The 21,031-nt window shown below is 35.4% G+C and overlaps 4 protein-coding genes and 1 pseudogene across 8 annotated transcripts; 2 read left to right on the forward strand and 3 right to left on the reverse strand.

The window, feature by feature from the left end:
* Positions 1-680: 680 nt before the first annotated feature.
* On the reverse strand, positions 681-3,066 carry LOC130504297 (glycosyltransferase family 92 protein RCOM_0530710-like). Its single transcript, XM_056998910.1, has 2 exons — positions 2,396-3,066; positions 681-2,332 (listed from the first exon to the last, which is right to left on the reverse strand). Exons 1-2 carry the CDS (start codon positions 2,523-2,525, stop codon positions 747-749), a joined length of 1,716 nt encoding a protein of 571 aa, XP_056854890.1. The 5' UTR covers positions 2,526-3,066; the 3' UTR covers positions 681-746.
* A 148-nt stretch (positions 3,067-3,214) lies between these two features.
* On the forward strand, positions 3,215-4,722 carry LOC130504298 (uncharacterized). Of its 2 annotated transcripts, none has more exons than XM_056998911.1 (4): positions 3,215-3,460; positions 3,531-3,638; positions 4,276-4,340; positions 4,444-4,722. In XM_056998911.1, the coding sequence occupies exons 1-4, from the start codon at positions 3,359-3,361 to the stop codon at positions 4,592-4,594; spliced, it is 426 nt and encodes a 141-aa protein (XP_056854891.1). In that variant the 5' UTR covers positions 3,215-3,358; the 3' UTR covers positions 4,595-4,722. The 2 variants fall into 2 exon arrangements, with proteins under 2 accessions (XP_056854891.1, XP_056854892.1); XM_056998912.1 differs by having other exon boundaries at positions 3,260-3,460; positions 4,276-4,335; positions 4,444-4,678.
* Positions 4,723-8,826: 4,104 nt separating this feature from the next.
* LOC130494430 (uncharacterized) lies at positions 8,827-10,905 on the forward strand. 2 transcript variants are annotated; one of them, XM_056998908.1, is made up of 5 exons: positions 8,827-9,090; positions 9,484-10,049; positions 10,124-10,207; positions 10,315-10,366; positions 10,448-10,905. In XM_056998908.1, the coding sequence occupies exons 1-5, from the start codon at positions 9,019-9,021 to the stop codon at positions 10,511-10,513; spliced, it is 840 nt and encodes a 279-aa protein (XP_056854888.1). In that variant the 5' UTR covers positions 8,827-9,018; the 3' UTR covers positions 10,514-10,905. The 2 variants fall into 2 exon arrangements, with proteins under 2 accessions (XP_056854888.1, XP_056854889.1); XM_056998909.1 differs by having other exon boundaries at positions 8,831-9,090; positions 10,133-10,207.
* A 566-nt stretch (positions 10,906-11,471) lies between these two features.
* Positions 11,472-13,837, reverse strand: LOC108813756 (succinate dehydrogenase [ubiquinone] iron-sulfur subunit 2, mitochondrial-like; annotated as a pseudogene).
* A 299-nt stretch (positions 13,838-14,136) lies between these two features.
* LOC108839241 (uncharacterized membrane protein At3g27390-like) lies at positions 14,137-17,627 on the reverse strand. Of its 3 annotated transcripts, none has more exons than XM_056998905.1 (8): positions 17,470-17,627; positions 16,952-17,290; positions 16,721-16,829; positions 16,301-16,627; positions 15,253-15,775; positions 14,969-15,164; positions 14,649-14,901; positions 14,137-14,567 (listed from the first exon to the last, which is right to left on the reverse strand). In XM_056998905.1, exons 2-8 carry the CDS (start codon positions 17,043-17,045, stop codon positions 14,333-14,335), a joined length of 1,737 nt encoding a protein of 578 aa, XP_056854885.1. In that variant the 5' UTR covers positions 17,046-17,290; positions 17,470-17,627; the 3' UTR covers positions 14,137-14,332. The 3 variants fall into 3 exon arrangements, with proteins under 3 accessions (XP_056854885.1, XP_056854887.1, XP_056854886.1); XM_056998907.1 differs by having other exon boundaries at positions 16,952-17,205; positions 17,470-17,622; XM_056998906.1 differs by lacking the exon at positions 17,470-17,627 and adding an exon at positions 17,377-17,432.
* Between the last annotated feature and the right edge of the window lie 3,404 nt (positions 17,628-21,031).

Below are 21,031 nucleotides of genomic sequence, written 5' to 3' on the forward strand. Positions count from 1 at the left end.
GGATCCTAATGTGTTTCCAGCACAAGATCAGTAATGGCAAGTACCTTCACGTCGAATTACTTCATCGAGATCAATAACAGGTAAGGAATTAGAACTCTGCTTAATCTCTGCCTCCTGTAACCCAAAATAAAAAATCGAAACTTTCAGGAAAAAAAACAGAGGATGTATTGATTTACCCCCAATCTGAAAGAACCCTAAAGAAAAGTGGTTACCTTCTTGAACCTGAAGAAGGCGGGCTTGTTTTAGAGAGCAAACTGGATCGTCTCCTTCGCTTAGATGAACTTCTTTCAGGGGTATCTTCCACCACGAAGCTAGCGATTATCAGATCCTCTTCGTCCCACCCCGCCAGAGCCGCCGCGGATTTGAATCTCGGGCTGATGAAAATGTCTGCGCTCGATCCATCTGTGGAGCGATTAGTGGCTTTGGATGGTGTTTCACTCACCATTGCCGAGATCTAGGGTTCGTGTTTCCTGTTGATTCTTCCGAGAACGCTCCAGAGAGAGAGAGAGGAAGGAAGATAATAGTTCGCTAGTCCACAACGGTCGGATTTCTTTTTAAAAGTCTTGATCTCTATTGGGCCTATGGGGCCTATGGGCCTATTCAACTCTAAGATACACACTTGATTTCCTTCTTTTTATTTTGAAAACTGCCTTACTTTTACTTCACTACTCAACCCAAACTACAAGAGAAAATTATGTATTCCGTGAAAAGAAAATTCAAAAATTATTATGACTAATGAGTTTTATTCAGCTCTTGTTATGTCGAGCTATCCTAGTATGGGCCAATGAGGCCTTTTTAACTCTATCTTCATCTTCCTCTCTTTCCCATATCAAACGGTGTGTTTTATCGTCTTTGAACCTCTCCCATACCTGATCTCTAAGTCCAGTATCATTAACCTCACAGAATCTCTCGGCCCAATCAGGTGGTTCAATCGGTCGGGTTCCTAAACCGGGCGCCCGATCTCTCGACCCGACATTCTCGTCGTTTTGCCAATCCGCCACGTAAGTCGCGACTCTTCTGTAAAACTTTTCTTTAAAAACATCCCAAACCTGATATTTATAGTGGTTAATTACCATAACATCCTTGTCCACGTCAGCAAACGTGAACTCATCCTTCAGGTGAAAATGATGCACCACGTTGATCAGCGTCGCGTTCATCGCCTCCGGCCTGAGTATGCTCTTGTGTCTCTCCGGTAAAATCACACGGCAAGTGTATCCCTCCGTGACTCCACCGCGAGGCCGGTTACGCAGACCGGACGGTCCAAAACTGTGGCAAGGAGTTCGAATTTCACCGATGGTATTGGAGACGGTGTGGTTTCTGATGATGCTGGTTAATGATTGACCGGAAGGGATGTAGAAGAACTCGTCGACGTCGATGAACGCGATCCAATTGCAATCGCTCCTTGCTCGGATCGCGCAATTTGAGAATCCGGCTTCCTGAGTCTTGATCCACGGCCAGAAATGTCTCGTGATGTTGTAACCAAGCCTTTCGAGATCCCTGATCTCTTCGATTATATCGTCGTCGCTGTTGTTGTCGTAGATGAACCACCGTTGAACGCCGATCCCGGCGTGGTACATCACCCACTCTCTTAAAACCGCGGCTGCGTTTCGCGTCATGGTACAAACGCACATTTCAAACGGTTTCCGTCGCGGAGGGTTAACGATCCGACCCGGTCGAGCGATCGATGGGAGCATTCCGGTTCCTCCTTTAATTCTAACCGAGACTTTAACAGGCCCATGGGCTGATTTAGGCCCATCCAACACGGTCAACGGAGTTCTGCACCGTATAATCTCCTGCGCCGCAGAGATCACGTCTGATCTTATCAACCGATTACGCTTCGCGAAATCCCAGCCGTACACGCACTCGTATCTCGACACGTCAGCGACTCTCCCGGGCCGTAGATTTAAACCCTTGACGAAAACCACCGTTGAGTTATCGAGATCGATCACGGCGTCGTAGACCAGCCAATCCCATCGGTGAGTGGGCCCAGCGGGAATGCGATCGTCCGCCCTCCATCTCGACACCGCAAGCGATACGTTGTATCCAGGTGGCGTCTCAGGGCACCGTACGATCTGACCGTTAAATCTGTCGCTGTCCACCGCCGTCGGATACTCCTTCCGTTGCTTCGACGCGTCGGAGAAAACGCAAACCAGATCGTCTTTGGAGTATAACCGAAGAGACCGAGGGTATTTTAGGTAAACCAGTGTCTGCTCAGGTAGTTTCACCGCTTCGCGAATCGAAACCGCGGGAGATAGCGTTACGGACTCGCGGAGAACCGCCCTGGCCGTTGAGAAGCTCATCGTCGACGAACGTACAACAGGACGGAACTTCCCTGTTAAATTTAAATTTAATTTTCTGATAAATAAGAAAAAAAACTGATCATTTATAAATATACCTTTAAAGACGAACATGGTGGAGAAGAGAACGAAGGAGAAGACGAACAGGACGACGAACCAGAAAAACGTCCTCCACGAGAGAACGACGTCGCTTCCGCTAAAACCACCGAGCTTCCTACGATTTTTCATCTCATACGCCGCCGATATCGCCGGCGCTGGCCGTCGATGTGTGAGGGGAGAAACTCTGTTCTATGTTTTTTTCCGATAACAGCAAAAAAAAGTAAGTAAGGTTGCTTCTTCTTGTCAGGCACACGAGAATATAGGTCGATGATGGTTAGCAGAAGAATAGAATTTCGTATATTATTACTTTTATTTTCTTTTAATTAAAAATAAGAAAAAGGTAAAAAAAGAAGGAAATTTACCTGAAGAGTATCAATGAAAGGTACGAACTTGGGGGAACGAGAAACTCTCTAAAACTACTGGTCTCTTGTTAATTTACTTTCACCAACGGTTTTATTATTTTTACTTCACTTTTTTACGTCGAGTTTCAGATTTTGTCCTTTTGATTTCTCTTTCTCTCATCCGCTAATCAATATATAGGAGAAATTACATGATTAATATAATTAATAAATATATTTGTCGTATCACTAATTTGGGGAAAAAATAAGTTCCCAGCTTCACGAATAATACCTTGCGTATTTATATTTTCTAAGTCATGATATCTTTACAGCTTTTATAACTTTATTAAGTCTTTAACCATTTCGGAATATATATTTTTTGTTTTGCTTTGATTTTCCGAGTGAGGCGTGATCTTGTTTTAGGTAGTACTCTACTCTCTACCTTTATCTTTGACTAAAGTTTTGTGGAGTAAGGTGGGACCCAACCGGCACTTTAGCTCCATTCCACGTCGTCGTATCGTTTATTCGTTATCAAAAATTAATACAATTCAGCCCAAAAGGCCTGAAACTGGGCCTATTAGGGAGTGAGATGATTTGAGCGAGAATCGTCGTCTCCCTAAGAAAATGTTGGCGATCACGAGAGTGATTAGCCGGAGAATCCATGGCAAGGGAGGCGATGTAGCTGTTCCAAAACTCTCAGGATTCTCTATTGTATCTCCCAAAAACGTAAGCTTTCGTTTGTGTTTTCAAATTCTTAAAGTTCAAATCTGATTTGAACGAATAATCGTTTTGGAAGGTTGAGGTAGAGTATGGAGATGGGAGCAAGTTCAGTTTCTCATCTGAGTTTCTGAGAGTGCATAGTCCAGCTGCTGATGGAAAAGTCAGATCAATCGGTGGCGAAAAGGTGAATACTTTTATTAGACTTTGATTACCTTGTCTTAGGTTTATCTTCTAGGCATGCTTATTGCAATAATGTGACAGCTTCCTTTTGAGGGCTAACACTAGCATTGGATGCTGGTTTTTGTTTGTTTTGTCTTAAATGTTTCTTGGACCAGCTAAAGATTATAGCCACTAGCGACTTGTTCTTTTACTCCCATGTCCTAACTTATACTTTTGTTTTAGATGGGTTGTTGGTTAAAAAAAATCAAGTCTAGTTGGTTTGGCTTTTGCATAACCATAGGTGAAATTAGTGTCTGTTAGTTCGTTGTTCTCGTCACAACATTCTATACTTGAAACTTAAGATAGAGTTTTAGTTTATGTAGATGAGGCAACGGCTAACCAATATGCTGTGCTGTTGATGTTGTTCATTTGCCTTATGGGCCTTATGGCTACTAGTTTTCACTTCTTATGGGACGGGTTTTAAATTGAAAGTGCAATCTTTAAGTATCTAATCAATGGGTCTTGATGTTGTTCATTTGCCTTATACTAGTCCATTAATTGCATTCTTTAAGCTCTACTCTACTCTCAAGACCATGACATCGAACTTTGCTGATTTGTCTCTGGCCTAAACCACTTTGTTTTGTTTTTTTTCTTTCAATTAGGTGATATCTGGAAGGAGGTATGTAGGAATCATGTCTGCAGAACCAGTGGGAAACTATGGGGTAAGGTACTTACAAATCCCTCAAGGTCACATTATAAATTAGCCATCAGAGATGCGAGAGCTTTTGTTTTAATTTTGCTTAGAACTTGTTATTTTGATTTTGATTCAGGTTAGTGTTTGATGACTTGCATAGAACCGGAATATATCCGTGGGATTATTTCTACGAGCTTGGGAGCAATAAGTTTGGTCTCATGAGAAGCTATATCAAGATTCTTCAAAAGCATCATCTCAGCCGTGAACCTCCCCCCAGAAGGATATGATTCTGGTCAATGTGTTTTTCTAACTTTTTGGTTCAAAGTGTTTGTTAGAATCTTTGTGCAGAAACATGGAATCTTGTTGGCTTCTTTCAGAGTGCAGGCCGTATACATTATATATTCATTTGGGCTCAGATCACTCTCACTAGACGTGATTGTAAAACCACGAATATTCTGCAAGACGTCACACACACTGAAAGTATAAAAATAAATAATGATCTTTTTAACCTTCAAGTCTCCTTACAAAAATCATTTTCATATCAAAATGTTCTCAACAATTATATATATTAACAGTGTACATCAAGCGCTATGTAATATATTTTGATCTATCAGACGTTTCCTACATTTATATGTTTTGCATTAGGGCTGGACAAAAAATCCGAACCCGAAAAACCGAACCGAACCCGATCCGAAAAAGTAGCACCGAACCCGAACCGAAATTGATTAAATATCTGAACGGGTTCAAAATTTCGGTATTTAAAGAACCGAAACCGAACCCGATCCGAACCGAAGTATTTTGGGTACCCGAATGTATCCGAAATAAATTTATATACTTAAATATATACACTATTTTTATATATAATGTATATTAAAAATATTAAAAATATTAAAATATATAAGATACTTTTAAGTTTTCCAAAATACTCGAAAAATATATGAAAATAGTCAAAAGTAAATGTTTAAAATAGCTAAAGTATACTGAAAATACCAAAAAAAAATTAAATATCTATTGATTATTTATTCAAATATTCAAAGAAAGCCAATTTATATGTTAAATTAAGATATTTTGACATATATGTTATGAAAATTTATATGTAATATATTATCTTTCTTATAGATTTTAAAAATTTAAGTATATAATAAATTTTGAAAATTTAAAAACATTTTAAATGGGTTATCCGAACCCGAACCGAACCCGCAAAGATCCGAACCGAACCCGAACCAAAATTTAGAAATATCCGAATGGGGCTGAAATCTTTGACCCCGAAAACCCGAAACCCGAATGGACTAAACTGAAATCCGAATGGGTACCCAAACGCCCAGCCCTAATTTGCATTAATAAAAAAATTTTGTCAACCCATATTTTAAGTTATAATTAAGGAAAATATATTTATAAATCAGAAAGACAACTATAATTAATGAAAATTAATTTATTACTTCAGTGGCATTCTAATGTAAATATTTTTAAAAATTTAGGGGCATTTCCAAAGTGTATTTCTATTTTAATAATATAGATATGAACTAGATCTTGATCCGTGCAACCGCGCGGGTTTTGTTTTCATTTTTATAAATATAAATATTTGTTTTAGAATATAAATGGTAAATATTTTTAACATTAATCATATATTTAAATGTTTATATAATTATTTCAAATACAATGATTTCATAATTTACATGTTATAGTTAATCAATTTTTGAAAACCGTATGTATTTGTCACTTTTTATTATATATTTATCTTATTGTATATGCATTTAGTTTAACAAATTATTCATGAGAAAACATATTTTAAAAAAAATTGTATTTAATTTACGTAAATTATGATCCGCCATTCAAAAATGAATTTTTTTACAAATATTTTTATGCTTATTTTTTAAATAATATATTATTTTATTTTCGTTTTATATTTGTATTATATAGTTTGCAATTTTAAGTCATTCTGTCATCATATTTTTTTAAAAAAAGATATCATGATTAAAATATTTACAATGATTTTATATTATTAACTTGAATGAAATTCATATTAATTTTATAACATATATTTATAGTTTGTTAATGTGAACTCATCTTACCAACATATTAGATTTTATTTTTGAACATAAATATTATATATACAAAATAAAATATATTAAATATATAAATTTATCAATTTAATAAAATGTTATTATATTAGCTGAATATAATAATTTATTTTAATATGATTGATTATGATTATGGATAAATATAATATAATTTTTATGTTTCATTTTATAAACGATAACTAAATTTATTAATGTATAATAATATTTCAAACTAATTTCGAAATTAATAAAGAAATTTAAATATAATTTCGAAAATGAAGATCTTGTAAAACTCTTTTTAAACAGATTTGTTAAAAATTTTAAATAAATATATTTATATTTAAAATGAAAAATATCAAAAGATATTATGATTAAATTATTTTAAAGATTTTATATATTATTATTAGTCTTAGTTGAATATATTTAATAAAAATTTTAAGTGATGGTCCAATTTTAAAAAAATCATACATGAAAAAAGTCATGACTTCTGTTTTAATATATAACTATATGTTGTTTTAAAAATGATTTAGATTTCCAAAAGTTTTCTTTTAAATATACAAGGGGATATGATAACATAATGTGGGCTTCCTCGCGACTTCTGCTCTTGATTACTCTTTTTAGTGTACCCCCAACAAATAATTCTTTAGCTTTTGAACAATTATTGATTATCCATAGATTAAGACATAAATATTTTATTTAATAGCCACTGAAATGTGTAGATATCATTGAAACATATCGTTAAACTAATAACTGAAAAAATTGATCTTTAATCGCTAAACGTTAAAAACGAATGCAAAACAAAGCAGCTTTATACAACCGGTCTGGAATAGTGTTGCTTTCTGTGATGGTTGAAGCGTAATGTATCGTACTAACTACCATGTTAGAGATTACTTGCAATCTAAATCTGTCTTTTTGGTGTTACAAAATATTCAAAAACGGTTGTATACACCAACGTTGATACCTCCTACCTCATCTAATTTTGTTTCCACCAACGATCTAACGAAGATTATATGATTAAAATGGTTTTGGGCAAAGTATATCGAAACTTAAATTTTGATCAAAAATTAAGCTAATAATAGTTTACCAAAAACTTATTTATAAGTTTATAATCTATCACATTATGCTAACATAATTTTTGAACCCGAACATATAAAACTCATATTTCTGTTTGAAAATGCAATATTATTTTTTCCCTTGTTTTTTTTTGTTTTAAAAACAATTTTGTTTAATTTTCCAACTTGTTTACCTTTTCGATACATTGTCAAATTAGTGAATTACTGTTAGCACTTTGACTCTCGATTAGATACATAGTTTGTTGAAAATAAAATCTTCTTGGAAACCAACATTTTAAATCGCTTAGTCCAAAGCATCTTAAAACTACCATATATCAAGAAATGTAAACAACCACGATACAAATACCCTTATTGAGTTATTGTATTGTTCCAAACTTTTACCAAAGGGTGTTGCTACAGAGTCTAATTTACAAAAGTCGTGAAAACATATTAAACAGGAAACTAGATGGTGGTGAAAATGTATTTTATGCAGGGTTCGTAAAGTATTTGGTATTTTAGAAATAGTGGTACAGTGAGTGATATACGTTTTGTTACGAGATGATTCGTATAGAGGATCAAATGACCAAAGCTCACTCCCAAATCTTTTTTTTTTTACACAATAAAGCTCACTCCCAAATCATTGAAATATTTATATAATATCAATGAAAATCATAAAATCAGACAAACTCTATCTTAACGCGTTCTGAAAAAAAAAAAAGAAACTGAAAAAAAAAACTCTTTCTTAAATCTTACCGCTCTTGTATTTCTCTGTCAAACTGAAAAAAATAGAAAGAAAATAAACTGCATGGTGAAAATAATCTCTTGCAAAAAATATTTTAAATATAATTAAAGATTTTCTAGTTACATGTTTTCATCACAGAAATTCATATAGACATAAAGTAACGTTCGTTTTACATATAGACAGGAAATCCTGGATCTAAATCCATTTGATTTGATTTTTTGTTTATTTTATTTAATAAAAACATTCCAGAAATAGAGCTAAAAAGTTTCATACTAATAAATAAGAATATATAAATATTAAAGAACTCGAAAATCGGATGCCAAGAAAAAGACCAAGTTTCTGGAATTTCTCAGTGTTTTTCATTTTCCTTTATCACAAGAAAAATAAAATAAAACAAAATTGTCAGCCAGAAATCATTTTATTTTCCTTTTGCTTCAATTCTCAACCACTTCATTTCAACGACCACATCAAAAAAAAAATCATTTCTTCCAAGTTTGCATAATTCAAATCCCACTTTTTAATTCCCATCCTCAAAAATAACAAAAAACCTAAAATTTTAAAATTAAAAACATTAATTTACGTTTGATTTTATCTTCAAATTGTTGGTGGGACCCAGATCTGAATAATATTCTTGAGATCTTCTCCACCACCTCAGCTTGAGAGAAAATCTGAGTTCCCTTTCAACGACATACATACATACAGAGAGAAAGATAAAACATTTTTTCCCCTTTCAAATTTTGAATTTCAAGAGACGTTTTATTGACAACGAAGAAGAAAAAAAAAAAACTTTCCTCAGAAAATTAAGAGAAAAAAAGACCTTTAATTGTTTCTGAGTTCTGTTTGGTGTTAGCAAAAAAATGGGTGAATCTGCAGTTCTAGCTCATTCGTATTCCTTCGCAGCTCCTATTACCCGTACCGATTCTCATGAGGTTAGTTTCTTCTCTCTTCTACCATTTATTGAATTCCTTTCTATTTTTAAAAAGCTCTGTTTTTTTTTTCTGGAAAATATCCAACGGAAACTGGGCTCTGTTTTTATAAGCTTTTTCATGAATACCCACGAAGAAAGCTCCAACCTTTATCAATATAGATCAAAGAAAGCTTCTGGGTTTGTTGTTAATGAAGTCTCTAAGAAACCAAATCTCTAAGAAACCAAATATGAAAAGTTTCATTCTAGAGAGAGAAAGTAGAAGATAGATTGAACTGAAAGTTTCCAACTTTGGATTGTAGAGAGGAAGCAAAACGATTAGTTTCTTCATTAGATTTTAACTGAAAGTTTCCAACTTTGGATTTGGATTTGGATTTGAGTTTTTTTTTTCTGGCAGGAACATACGAACCATGCGCTTAGCCAATCAATCTCGTTTGGGAAGTTCATGACAGAGAATCTGGAGTGGGGAAAGTGGTCAACTTTTTCGCACAAGAAGTATGTGGAAGAAGCGGAGAAGTACTCTCGTCCTGGTTCCGTCGCACAGAAGAAAGCTTTCTTCGAAGCTCATTACAAGAGAATAGCCGAAGCCAAGAAAGCTGCGACGGAAGAGCGACCTGCCGTGACGCCTGCTGAAGTCTTGCTCCAGGCTTTGGAGACGCAGCCTCCGTTGAGCTTGTTGCCAGAGGAAGAATCAATGGGAAGTAAAAGTATTCACAACGATGACCTTGTTCTTGATTCTGGAGAGGATTCATTGGAAGAAGAGAAGGAGAGTGGTTTGATTGGTGAGTGTGATGATGACAAGGAGGAAGATGAAGAGTTGTTGAAAGAGGAGAAAACTAGGAGATCGTTAACCAAGAACAGACCGGTGTTTAGATTGTCTTTGGAGAAAACAATACCTCCTCCTCCTCCTCCTCCTAAACCTATAGAAACAAGGACGGAGGTTGCTTCACCAGAGAAAACAAGGTTTGTGGTTTCTCTCTATGTAAACACTAATCTTGTCTGCAAAATATTTACTTTTTACTGATTGTTTTTAAAAGTAATTGCAGCGAAAGACCGATAACTCAGAGTTCAGGGAAGACTGAAGAGAAACCGGTTCACCGTAAGAAATTCAGTTTCTTGAAGTAAGTCAGACTCTGTGTGTGTGTGTGTGTGTGTTTCCTTCTTTCTTGGTTTTTGATTTTGTTTCTGTTTTTGATTATGGTTGGTTTCTTTGTGTGTTTGCCTCCAGTTGTTTCAAGGGTAATTCTAAAACTCGAGATCAGAATCAGAGCAGGAACCAGGTAAAAAGATTTAATTCTAGAATTGGAATTCACATGGTCACATCAAGATGATTCTCATATTATCTGTTGCTTGTTGCACAGGGAAAGAGGGAGACAAAGAAACAGAACTGTCTCTGTTTCAAGCCAAAGACTGTAAGAGAATCTTAAAGAGAGCCTAAAGAATCTCAAAGAAAAATAACGTTGAAACTCTTTGGCACGCTCCACACAGGTCTGTCTGCACGCCCATGGGCAAATGGAAGAATAAAGAGATCGATTTTAGGGTTTTCAAAAAAAGCTCAGATCGTTCGATCAAAGCTACTTAGTAGTTTTACAAACAATTTCGTTACGTACATGTCAACGAGTATGCTCTTTTTGTCACCAGTTTAAAAAGAGTCCTCTAGTACCCATAGATAGAAGAAAAAAAACTGGAAGTAGCTTCCTTTTGTTTCATATCTACTTATGTAATGACGAACAACTCCAGTTTCTTGATTTGTTCTGGATCTTGTTCTTTGAACTTAGCTCTTGTTTGATAGATAATAAAGGTATCAACTTTACGTAAAGTGTTGGTTATATAAAATACAATAATCTAATTACACTGAGAAAAAAGCTGATACACGTGAGATGGGGAATCATCGTCTCTTTCTTTTTCAGACCAAACGCCAACCCTCTTCTTCATCTAAACACATGTTCCATCATAACCCCCACATTGTAAAAACTCATGCTTTCATCATTGTCATGAGACCCACCATCTTCTTTGTAGCTAGCTATTATGTCCGTTCTCTCTCTCTCTCTCTCTCTCTCTCTCTCTCTTCCTCGTTACAACTTCAGTTTCTCCTCATCTCATCTCAAGCGTCTGATGAATCTTGAACTGAATTTAGCTTGAAGGATATATAAGCCAAGAGCCAGCCTTTAATGGAGGAATAAATACACTTCAAATGAGTAGTCTGTGTCAGTACTTGCGGTAATACATATGCAGTTAATCATATGCCACTGAAGTTGAACCACCAAATAAGTGATGTTATGTGTTCTATGGCCAAGCTATGTTAATCTACGTTGAGTTCAGGTATAGACACAAGTACATGAATTTTTCTACAAAAAGACAATGCAGGTGGAACACACGAGAGTGTACGAGATTTAAGTTTCTTCAATTTTTATTACTTAAATAGAGATTTTCAGCAAGATACAACCACAAAGCTCATCTATTTGGGGAAGACTTGCAAAAGAGTTTTTTTTTTTCTCAGGTGCTAATACTTGGCAACAGCGATACAAGAATGAATTGACAATCCAAGACTTTGTGAAGATTATTAGCTTCAAATGTCTACGTTGACCTCATAATACCTCAAAAAGCTGTTTCAACGCTGAAGTTGCTTGATGTGCGCGATCTGTTTGCCTGGGTTCAAACCCTTTGGACAGGCACGTGCACAGTTCAAGATTGTGTGGCAACGGTAAAGCTTGAACTCGTCGTCTATAGCCTCAAGTCTTTCCTTAGTGTACTCATCACGACTGTCGCTTATCCACCTGCACAATTGAAAGCAAGTATTTTGTTAAAAAAACACATGGAAAGATCAAAACTTTATCTACTGGCTCGATTAACATCAGAGCTTCTTCCCCAACCAAAAAAAGACATTGAAACATACTGTTCCTACAATTAGAAAGATTGGAGACAACCAATTCAAACAGTAAAGCAGAAGTGAAGAACCACATAACACAAGTCGAACCAATGCAGCTAACAACAAGAATATGCATACACGAATCTTCCCAACCATCCATGCACATTCTAAAAACACGTTCTTAGTCCTACAACACGAAACCTATTCCAACTTGAATAGTGCTACAAACACATTGAAAGATCAAAACTTTATTTACTGACTCGATCACAAAATCAACTTCCCCAAACCAAAACAATGAACAAACTGTTTCTGAAATTAGATAGATTGGAAACACTAACTAAAGTACCACACAAGTCGAACCAATGCAGCTAACAACAAGATATACACAAACGAATCTTCCCAACCATCCATGCAAATACCGAACCTAGTCCTACTCCTACAACATGCAACCTAATCCCATTAAAAACCAACTTGAATAGTGTTACAAACACATGGAAAAAGTCAAAAACTTAATCTACTGACTAGATCAAAATCAGCTTCCCAAACCAAAATATAGAACATACTGTAGAGCTAACAACAAGATATATGTATACACTAATCTTCCCATCGAAAGATGAATACTTTATCTAGTAGCTCGACTTAAAACAGCTTCCCAAACCAGAAACAGAAGAACACAGTGTTTCTACAATTAGATACATCGGAAACACCAATCCAAGAAGCAAACTAGACGTGAAGAACTACACAAGTCGAATCAATGTATACACGAATCTTTCCAAACCATCCATGCAGATTCTCAAAACAGGTTCCTAGTCCTACCATTTGCAACCTATTCGCATAAAAGAGCCAACTTCTAGATATCCATTATTCACTGCAGCTAACAACTAATCTTCCCATGGAAAGATGAAGACTTTATCTAGTGGCTCGACTTAAAACAGCTTCCCAAACCAGAAACAGAAGAATATAGTGTTTCTACAATTAGATACATTGGAAAACACCAATCCAAGAAGCAAAAACAGAAGCGAAGAACTACACAAGTCGAATCAATGCAGCTGAATAACAAGATATGTATACACGAATCGTCCCAAAACAGGTTCCTAGTCCTACCATTTGCAACCTATTCCCATAAAAGAGCCAACTTCTATATATCCATTATTCACAAGCCAGCAAACACTATCAATCTTCCATCTTTTACCTATTGGCATGTAGCAAAGCAGCAGGGCCAAGGTAAGACTCAGGGTTCCACCAGTAACTAGGACACGACGTGCTACAACAAGCACACAGAATACACTCATACATCCCATCAAGCTTCGCCCTATCCTTCTTACTCTGCAAAATCTCCTTCCCAGCCTCATCATCCCCCGCGGGACTCTTCCTCTTCAGCCACGGCTCTATACTCTTATACTGATTATAAAAATTCGTCATGTCCACCACGAGATCCTTGATCACAAACATATGCGGCAAGGGAGTGATCGTCGTCGTCGTCTCCTCGGCTCCCGACTCGATCTTCGTCAAGCACGCGAGGCCGTTGCACCCGTCGATGTTCATCGCGCACGAGCCGCAAGATCCCTTCTCGGCACGATCGGCGGAAGGTGAGGGAGGGATCCGTCTCGTTCTTGATCTTGATTAGGGCGTCGAGGATCATCGGGCCGCAGTCCTTGAGATCGATCTGGTAGTCTTGGAGATGAGGCTTGCTAGGGTTATCGGGGTTCCATCGGTAGATCTGGAATGTCTTCAGGTTCGATGCGGCGGCGGCGTTCTCCGTTGAGGAGGAAGCTGTGGGTCGCGACGGGATCAGCCTCGCCGCGGCGGTTAATCGCGACGGTTTGGTTCTAACTAATCTTCCGATTAAACCGGACGCCATTTTCACGGGGGGATTGAAGATGGTTGAATATTCATTTTAAGTATTTATCACTTTTCCACAAAATAATTAATTAATTATAATAAACACAAAATTAGCAAGATTTGATCACCTACGTGTGAATATTTGTAGATGCGAGGCTCCGAGCGTAGATATTTTGTACAGTTCACTGTGACCGTTCGTTATAGATACTAACTAAGGTCAATCGTGAGGATCACACCACTGGATATTTTCAAAGGCGTGTGCTCGTCTCGAGGAAGGTGTTATCTTCCACGTGGCATTATATCATTTGTTGTCTATACCTAAAAAGAGGACCCGGGAAGAAGAGAAATAATCAGCATGTACAAATTTTAAACTTTCCAACACTATAGTTTCTTGACCGAAGGCATACACTGTTTTGTAACACTGTTGTTGTATAAATCAATACAGTTCACTTGGAAAAATCTTTACAAGGAACGACACTTGTATTGAGCAACGATTTTGAAGTTCCACATATCCATGCACCACACGTCCTATTGATTAAACCATATCTACCTTACGTGATCCATGATCGGATCTACTGATACTCTCTTTCCTTCTGAACGATCTCTGACTCTGGCTGAATATCCGAGAAAATATCTTTACCACTACAGGCGCTGTAGTTTCTGAACCGGCACGATCCTGGTCTAAATCATCCGATAGTTTCTTCACTAATTCCACAAAATGTCTACGGTATGTTGGATACCTTGACACCGTTTTAGTTAGCCCTTGAATCCTAACAAAACACGAAGTTCAAAAATAGAAACTTCAGCCCTCTCTGATACAAATATAGAAACTTTGAGACAGTTACGTTTACCTGCGAGCAAAGGCGTCAAGCTCAGCTCTTTTACGCTCGGTGAGAAGAGGAGAAGATGAATCAGCAGCATACGAGTTCTTTAGCCTCTCTGAGTCTCCGTACAGCAAAACCAACCTTCCGAGATACTCTTCCTCTTCATCAGTTAAGTTTGTAGCTTTCATCTGCTCCTTTAGTATCAGAAACGGATTCAGAAACCAATCAAAGAAGGCGTCTTTCGGTCTGTTCCTGGTAGTTAGTTCAGTTACACCATCACCTACACATAAAAAAACTTCATAATCAAAAGCAAAAGTAAGAAAGCAAAGAAAAGGTTGAGACTTTACTGAGTAACAAGCCGGAAGTATTGGCTTTGACAGAGCGTAGAATCTCGTAAAGAAATGCATAAGCTGGTAAGCCAACGCTGATCACTTGGCTGCCATTACTAGACCTCGCCTCTTTGATATCTTTTGAGTTTATCAGTCCTTTACTCGCCAAAACGTCTCCAAACTTCCTACACTCCACAAAGAGACCATCCAAAAGCTGCAAGGTTTCAACACACATCAATACCTCAAAAAAAAAAGAGTCTATTTTGCTAATTTGGGTTTTGATATAAAAAGCGTGTGCTTACGTCAAGAGGCTTAACATCAATCATAGGGACTCTCACTGACCCTACTCTTGTTGAAGACATGTTCTTGACAGAGTTTAGTCTTTGTATAGGACCTGAAAAAGCTGTTTCGTTTTTTCGATACTTGGGCCTTGGGAAGCAAGATCCTTCCTTCATGTCAAGTATATCAGTGCTATACTCGTCGTAGATGGACACAGAGGCGACCACAAAGCATAGTCCGTAGTGAAACGATGATTCTTGATATGAGACAACTCCTGCATAAGCACCGAGGAAGATACTAGAGACCGCTGAACCAAGAACTGCTCCCGCGACAGCCAAAGGCCAAAGTAAGATGGCAAGGCCTGCTATGGGGACACACATTGTCTCCAGGAATGGACCTTCCCGTCCAATGAGGTCGTGAAACAGACGGTGCCAGCCTTTGAAGAGCATGTAAGGGCTTTTGCACAAGGCTACGAGTGAGATCAAAGGGAAAGCAACAAGAATCCCGAGTGCTGAAGTTATCAAAGCCCCTGGAAGTTGAAGTAGCCTGTAAATAAAAATGCAGACAGAAAGTAAGCTGGGCAATTTAACCTGACACGGAAATCCAAACCGAAACCGACTCAAAAATACTTGACACGAAACCGAATGGAAAATTTACAATTTATAAGTATATGTTAATTTGTTTGCAACGTAATATAAAATTTTAAATATTAAATTTAAAGTTTAAAAATGTTTAATTTCAATTATTATTAGTTTTTTATTATTTTGCAAAATTTTATATAGATATAATTTTTAGCTATATATATATGTTTATATATAGCTAAATTTTATGGAATTTGGGTAGTTTGAGTTTTCTTAGTTTTAAATAATCGAATAGATTTAAACTCACTAAAAATTAGAGGTATTTTTTAGGTATTTTTATCATAAATCCGAACAGACATCACATGTTAGTTCCAAATCTTTAGGACCGGATTCGAAAATAGCCGATCCAAACCCCAAAACCGAATGACCATGCCTAGTAAGCTCTATTGAAAGATACGTTCAAACTCAAAGAAGTAGCATAAACATATACCTTATCTCATGATAGTTCTTATCCGGGCAACATCTTCTAATCTCATCCATGAGTGAGAAGTAGGAGTGAAAGCACACGTCTCTAAAGTCACGGACAACAATGGAGCTGCGCTTGACGGTGCTCCAAGTTCCATCACAAAAGCAATGGAGAAAAGGGGAAGGCTTGCCCTCGCCAACGGCATCAAAGGTGGCGAATATTGGGGAGAGAAAACCATATAAAGCTCCTCCAAGAACACTTGCTAAGACACCAAGAATTGGCCACAGAATGATGGCGGCAGGAAGACATAAGCATATAAAGAGCTTCAAGACCGGTCCTAATTGTTTGGCACTGAGAAGAATCAAACAAAGAGAGTCTTTAACGCCTATAAGAGACACACAAAAAAAAGGACAATGGAATGTTTTCAGGAGAGGAGTTAGTTACCTCACTATTGAATAGAACGTCCAAACGATGTGGATGGGCAAAAGGCTTAGTATGATAGCAGAGTTGCCTATAGTCACAACGAGGCATACGAGTGGGCACAGAACGATACCTAAGTAACAAAGAAAGCACTGTTCCATTATATTTGGATTTGACAAGAACAAATGAGCCTAAACAGAATCAAAATGCTTGAAACATGGAAACAATGTTTAAAGGGAACTATTAAGTCCATACCTTTGATGACACCCAGTAACAGCAATGCAGTGAAATAAGGAAGGAACACTAAGAACTGCAACAAAGAAGCAAGAAATCCCTTTGGAGGCTCCATTTGAATTTTGAATCTTTCATGAATTTAACAAAAACCCATCTCTCAAGAACCAGTCACACACGCCTTCCAAAGAGCTTCAACGCTATTTTGGTATTTGATTATGGAGTCCTGGAAGCAGAGAGTGAGTGACTCAACTGAGCTTAGAAGAAGCAAACAAGTGCTGGAGAGAACAGAAACAGAGTACAGATGAGTATTTTCTTCATCTTTACGAAACGTTGAAGCTCTCTCTTTCTCTCTTTGTAAGACTGCAACACAAATCTTTTATAAGTATTACAAATAAACAAAACGAAGTGAAATCTCTATCTTTCTGATGCAGCTTTAAAAATCTCACATGAGCAATGATCTGCGGTTAAGAAATCGTTTCTCTTTCACGAGATAAGATTTTTAAAATTTTAAATTAAACACGAGAACCAAAGAAACATACCTCTTTGTCCGAAGAAGAAGTAGTACTGAGGGGATGCTTTCGAATTATCTTCTCTAATAGTAATAATTTGTTTTTGTGGATGGCTTGAGCTTAACGCATTAGGAAATATCTCAACTTACAGATAACGAGGCATATAGAGGACAAACGAAGTTAACATCAACGGAGATGCCATGAAATGTCAAATAAATTCATATCGGCAGATAAATTTTGTATTAAATGTGGTGGTAGCTACTTTTTGTCGTCTAAAAAATTTTTTTATCGGGGTTTTTATTTTCTTAAACAAGATACTCTATTTGTTTCATATTTTCACTATAAGATTAATGTTTTTGCTCACAAATTAAGAAACCGATTAAATTTTCTGCTTTAGCATTATTTAATATATGATTTTGTTTGTTTTTATTAATTAATGAGTTAAGAGTAAAAGTAAAAACAGAAAAACATGTAATATTTGTTTTAAAAATGTAAAATAACACTTATAACAAAAAAAATAAAACTAAAACGACACTTAATATGAAATGGATAGAGTAATATTCTTGCAATATTTGTAATAAGTAACAAATTTTTTTAGTTTTCGCTGTTTTCATGTATCTCGTATTTTTATGAATTAATAATGATAAATTGGAATTTTAAAACATTATTTTGTAATTTTTCTAAAATTATTAAAAATAATTAATCACATAAAATAATATATTTATCATCAAAATTTAATATTTTAATATACATAAACACCCAACAACAAAACTATTTTCTGAAAACAAAGGAAGTATCTAAATGAAACTTTTTGCTGATAATATAATTAAAAATGTAAGTTCTTGTAGTATTAATTATTTATCATGGAAACCAATGGTGAAATTTTGAAGAAAAAAAAACGTACAACTATTAATCTATTTATAAGCACTTCGTAAATAAATATCAAATTAAAATCTATTTTAATTAGTACATTTCTAAATTTATAGAGGAATAGTAAAAATAGTCGGAGATCATTTACAAAAAAAAGGTACTACTCAATTTTAATAAATGATTTCTTTGTAAATTAGATCATGATTATGTTTCAAGAATATTATGACAACCACTGTAATTTAGATAATTTAGACTTGGGATGATCGATACTATTAAAGTAAAATACCTAATAAATTTTTTGCCACTGTCTTTTCAAGTTAATTACATGTCTATGCCATTGGCTTTTTTTAAAAGAAAATCGACAACTTTTTACATCCAGCCTTTCAAATATAACAAGTCATCTCCCACAAAAATCTGTAAGTCCATTTACTTTTAACTTCCAAAACATAAATTAATGCCAGCCCATCGATATCATGTGTTGATCAAACGTATACCAAGAATCCCATATAAACTGAACTTATCTTTTTCTCAAAACACTAAAACCTGAAATGAAAACAATGACCAAGATGAATATAACACCTACATATATTTGGTAGATACTTTAATCAAACAAAAATAAAAAAAAAAAAATAAAAAGATATATTTAATCATCTTATTTTTTCAATGCCCTATACAAATAATTATGGTATATTTCGAATTTTATATTAGATATTTATTTAAAACTCTAATCTAACTAAAACAACCAATAAATTTATAACCATTTCTATTTGAACAATAATTTCCAAAATTTAACGAATCCCATAAATTTCGTTATACCAAATCTATTTATTGCGGTATATCTTTAACTCAGTCATTAATTCCTCTTCCTATTATAAATCAAAAAAAATTATATTGTTACCCCAAAATATAGAGAGAGAATATATATGATCTGGCTAGAATCACGGCATCAAGAATTACATCTACTCATATTGCTTGTGCAATACCCAAAAAATATATTGGATTTGAAAATTGTTAACTCAACCTTCCTAATATTAACAGTTATTAATATTGAAATCAATACCATAAAATCCCGTGAGATAAGATCTAGAGTATGCGACAAGTTACACGGCAAACCTAAATACATATCCCTTCGACCTATTCCTATATATATACCAGTTCCTCCCAACCCGTCAAACACGGGAAATGGCTACAGAAAAGTAAATCCAAAAATCGAGTTCATTTCTGAAAAGTGGCCATTCGAGACACACTATTAAATTAGTTCATGTCAAGGTTCTCCATTCTTGGATCCAAAACATTCAACAATCAGGTGAAACCACAGAATTCATCTTGGCTGATAGAGAATGTAAGCAATCCTAACTAATTATTTATGGTTTTGAAATATGTATTCTTATTTAAAAGTTCTACTGTGTTCTTAAGTTTTTCAATCTGCTTTGTTTATTGTACAAGCATGATAAGATTCATGCAATATGTAAAATGACTTACATTAAGAGTAAAGGGAGGCTTCTTTCGTTGGAGTATGGCGCAACATCGGATTTTCCAAGTAGACCTGCAATTGGAGCTTTTCGATCAACAGGCCATACAAGATGGTTTTTAATTACAGTACAGCCATTACCAATCCAATCACATGAATGATGAGTTGTATCTTACTTTGACCGACTTTCAAACTGTTTTGTCTGGAACTCTTGATGAAAACAAATTAATTGGTAAACAAAAAATCATTTAGATTTGATACTGTAAGTTTTTGCAATCAATACTAACCTGTTCCATTTTACATTACTAATGTAAAAAACTAAGTTTCTGAAAAGAAACTTATATTTTATATAAAGTCATGTTTTCTTTCATAGAAGAATGAAATCCGTAGTTTTTATCTGGAATGGTAATTTATTCTTCAGGAATATATCTAATCCTGGAACAAAATGTTTAGGTTAAATACAAAAAACATTTACCACAAATAGTAATCTTTTTCAGAGTAAATATGTAAATGATCTATTCTGTATTTGTTCTAATGAAAGCGCAAATTAAGGGATGAATCTTCGAAATCTGAAATCAAACAAAACGTTACCATTCATATCTGCTTTTTAAAAATCTCAGATAGAGTGGTACTACGAATAAGAACTTGTGATATTCTAATTACCATTTGGTTGTCTTTCAACGCTTCTTATCACTTTCTCAAGAGATCTGAAAAGGAAAAATCAACAACCATCTCAAATTCATCTTTCTTCTCAAGATTTTCACTACGGCTCTGACATGAAAAACAATTAAAATTTCTTTTTTTAATTTTAATTTATGTTAGTGAAGAAATACAAGAGGAAAGCGTTTGAGAATATGACTTACAGATATAGGGTATGGTGAAATTCTCCGTAGATCTATCGACTTTTGAAGAGCGTTCTTTGGCTTTGTCTCTTGGCTTGGTAAGTCAAAAGAAAGAGAAGAATAAGCAACAGATTAACAAAACAGATTACTTGCATTGAGTTTAAAAACTTTACATGCATGTCTCAGATCGAAAGAAAATATTGGATAATTACCTTTTATAACCCACAGAGATGAACAACACATGCGATTACTCCTTTTGATTCTGTGGGATGAATGGATGTCGATTGCTTTTTCTTTTTTTCTCTCTTCAACAATCGATTGCTTTTCTAAATCCGAGAGAAGTGTCTGAGAAAAATAAAGTGTCTGCAAAGTTTTTGACTTCTTGCACTATTTGATTTTTTAAAAAATA

Source organism: Raphanus sativus, unplaced genomic scaffold (genome assembly GCF_000801105.2).
Source record: "Raphanus sativus cultivar WK10039 unplaced genomic scaffold, ASM80110v3 Scaffold1484, whole genome shotgun sequence".
NCBI classification, from domain to species: domain Eukaryota; kingdom Viridiplantae; phylum Streptophyta; class Magnoliopsida; order Brassicales; family Brassicaceae; genus Raphanus; species Raphanus sativus.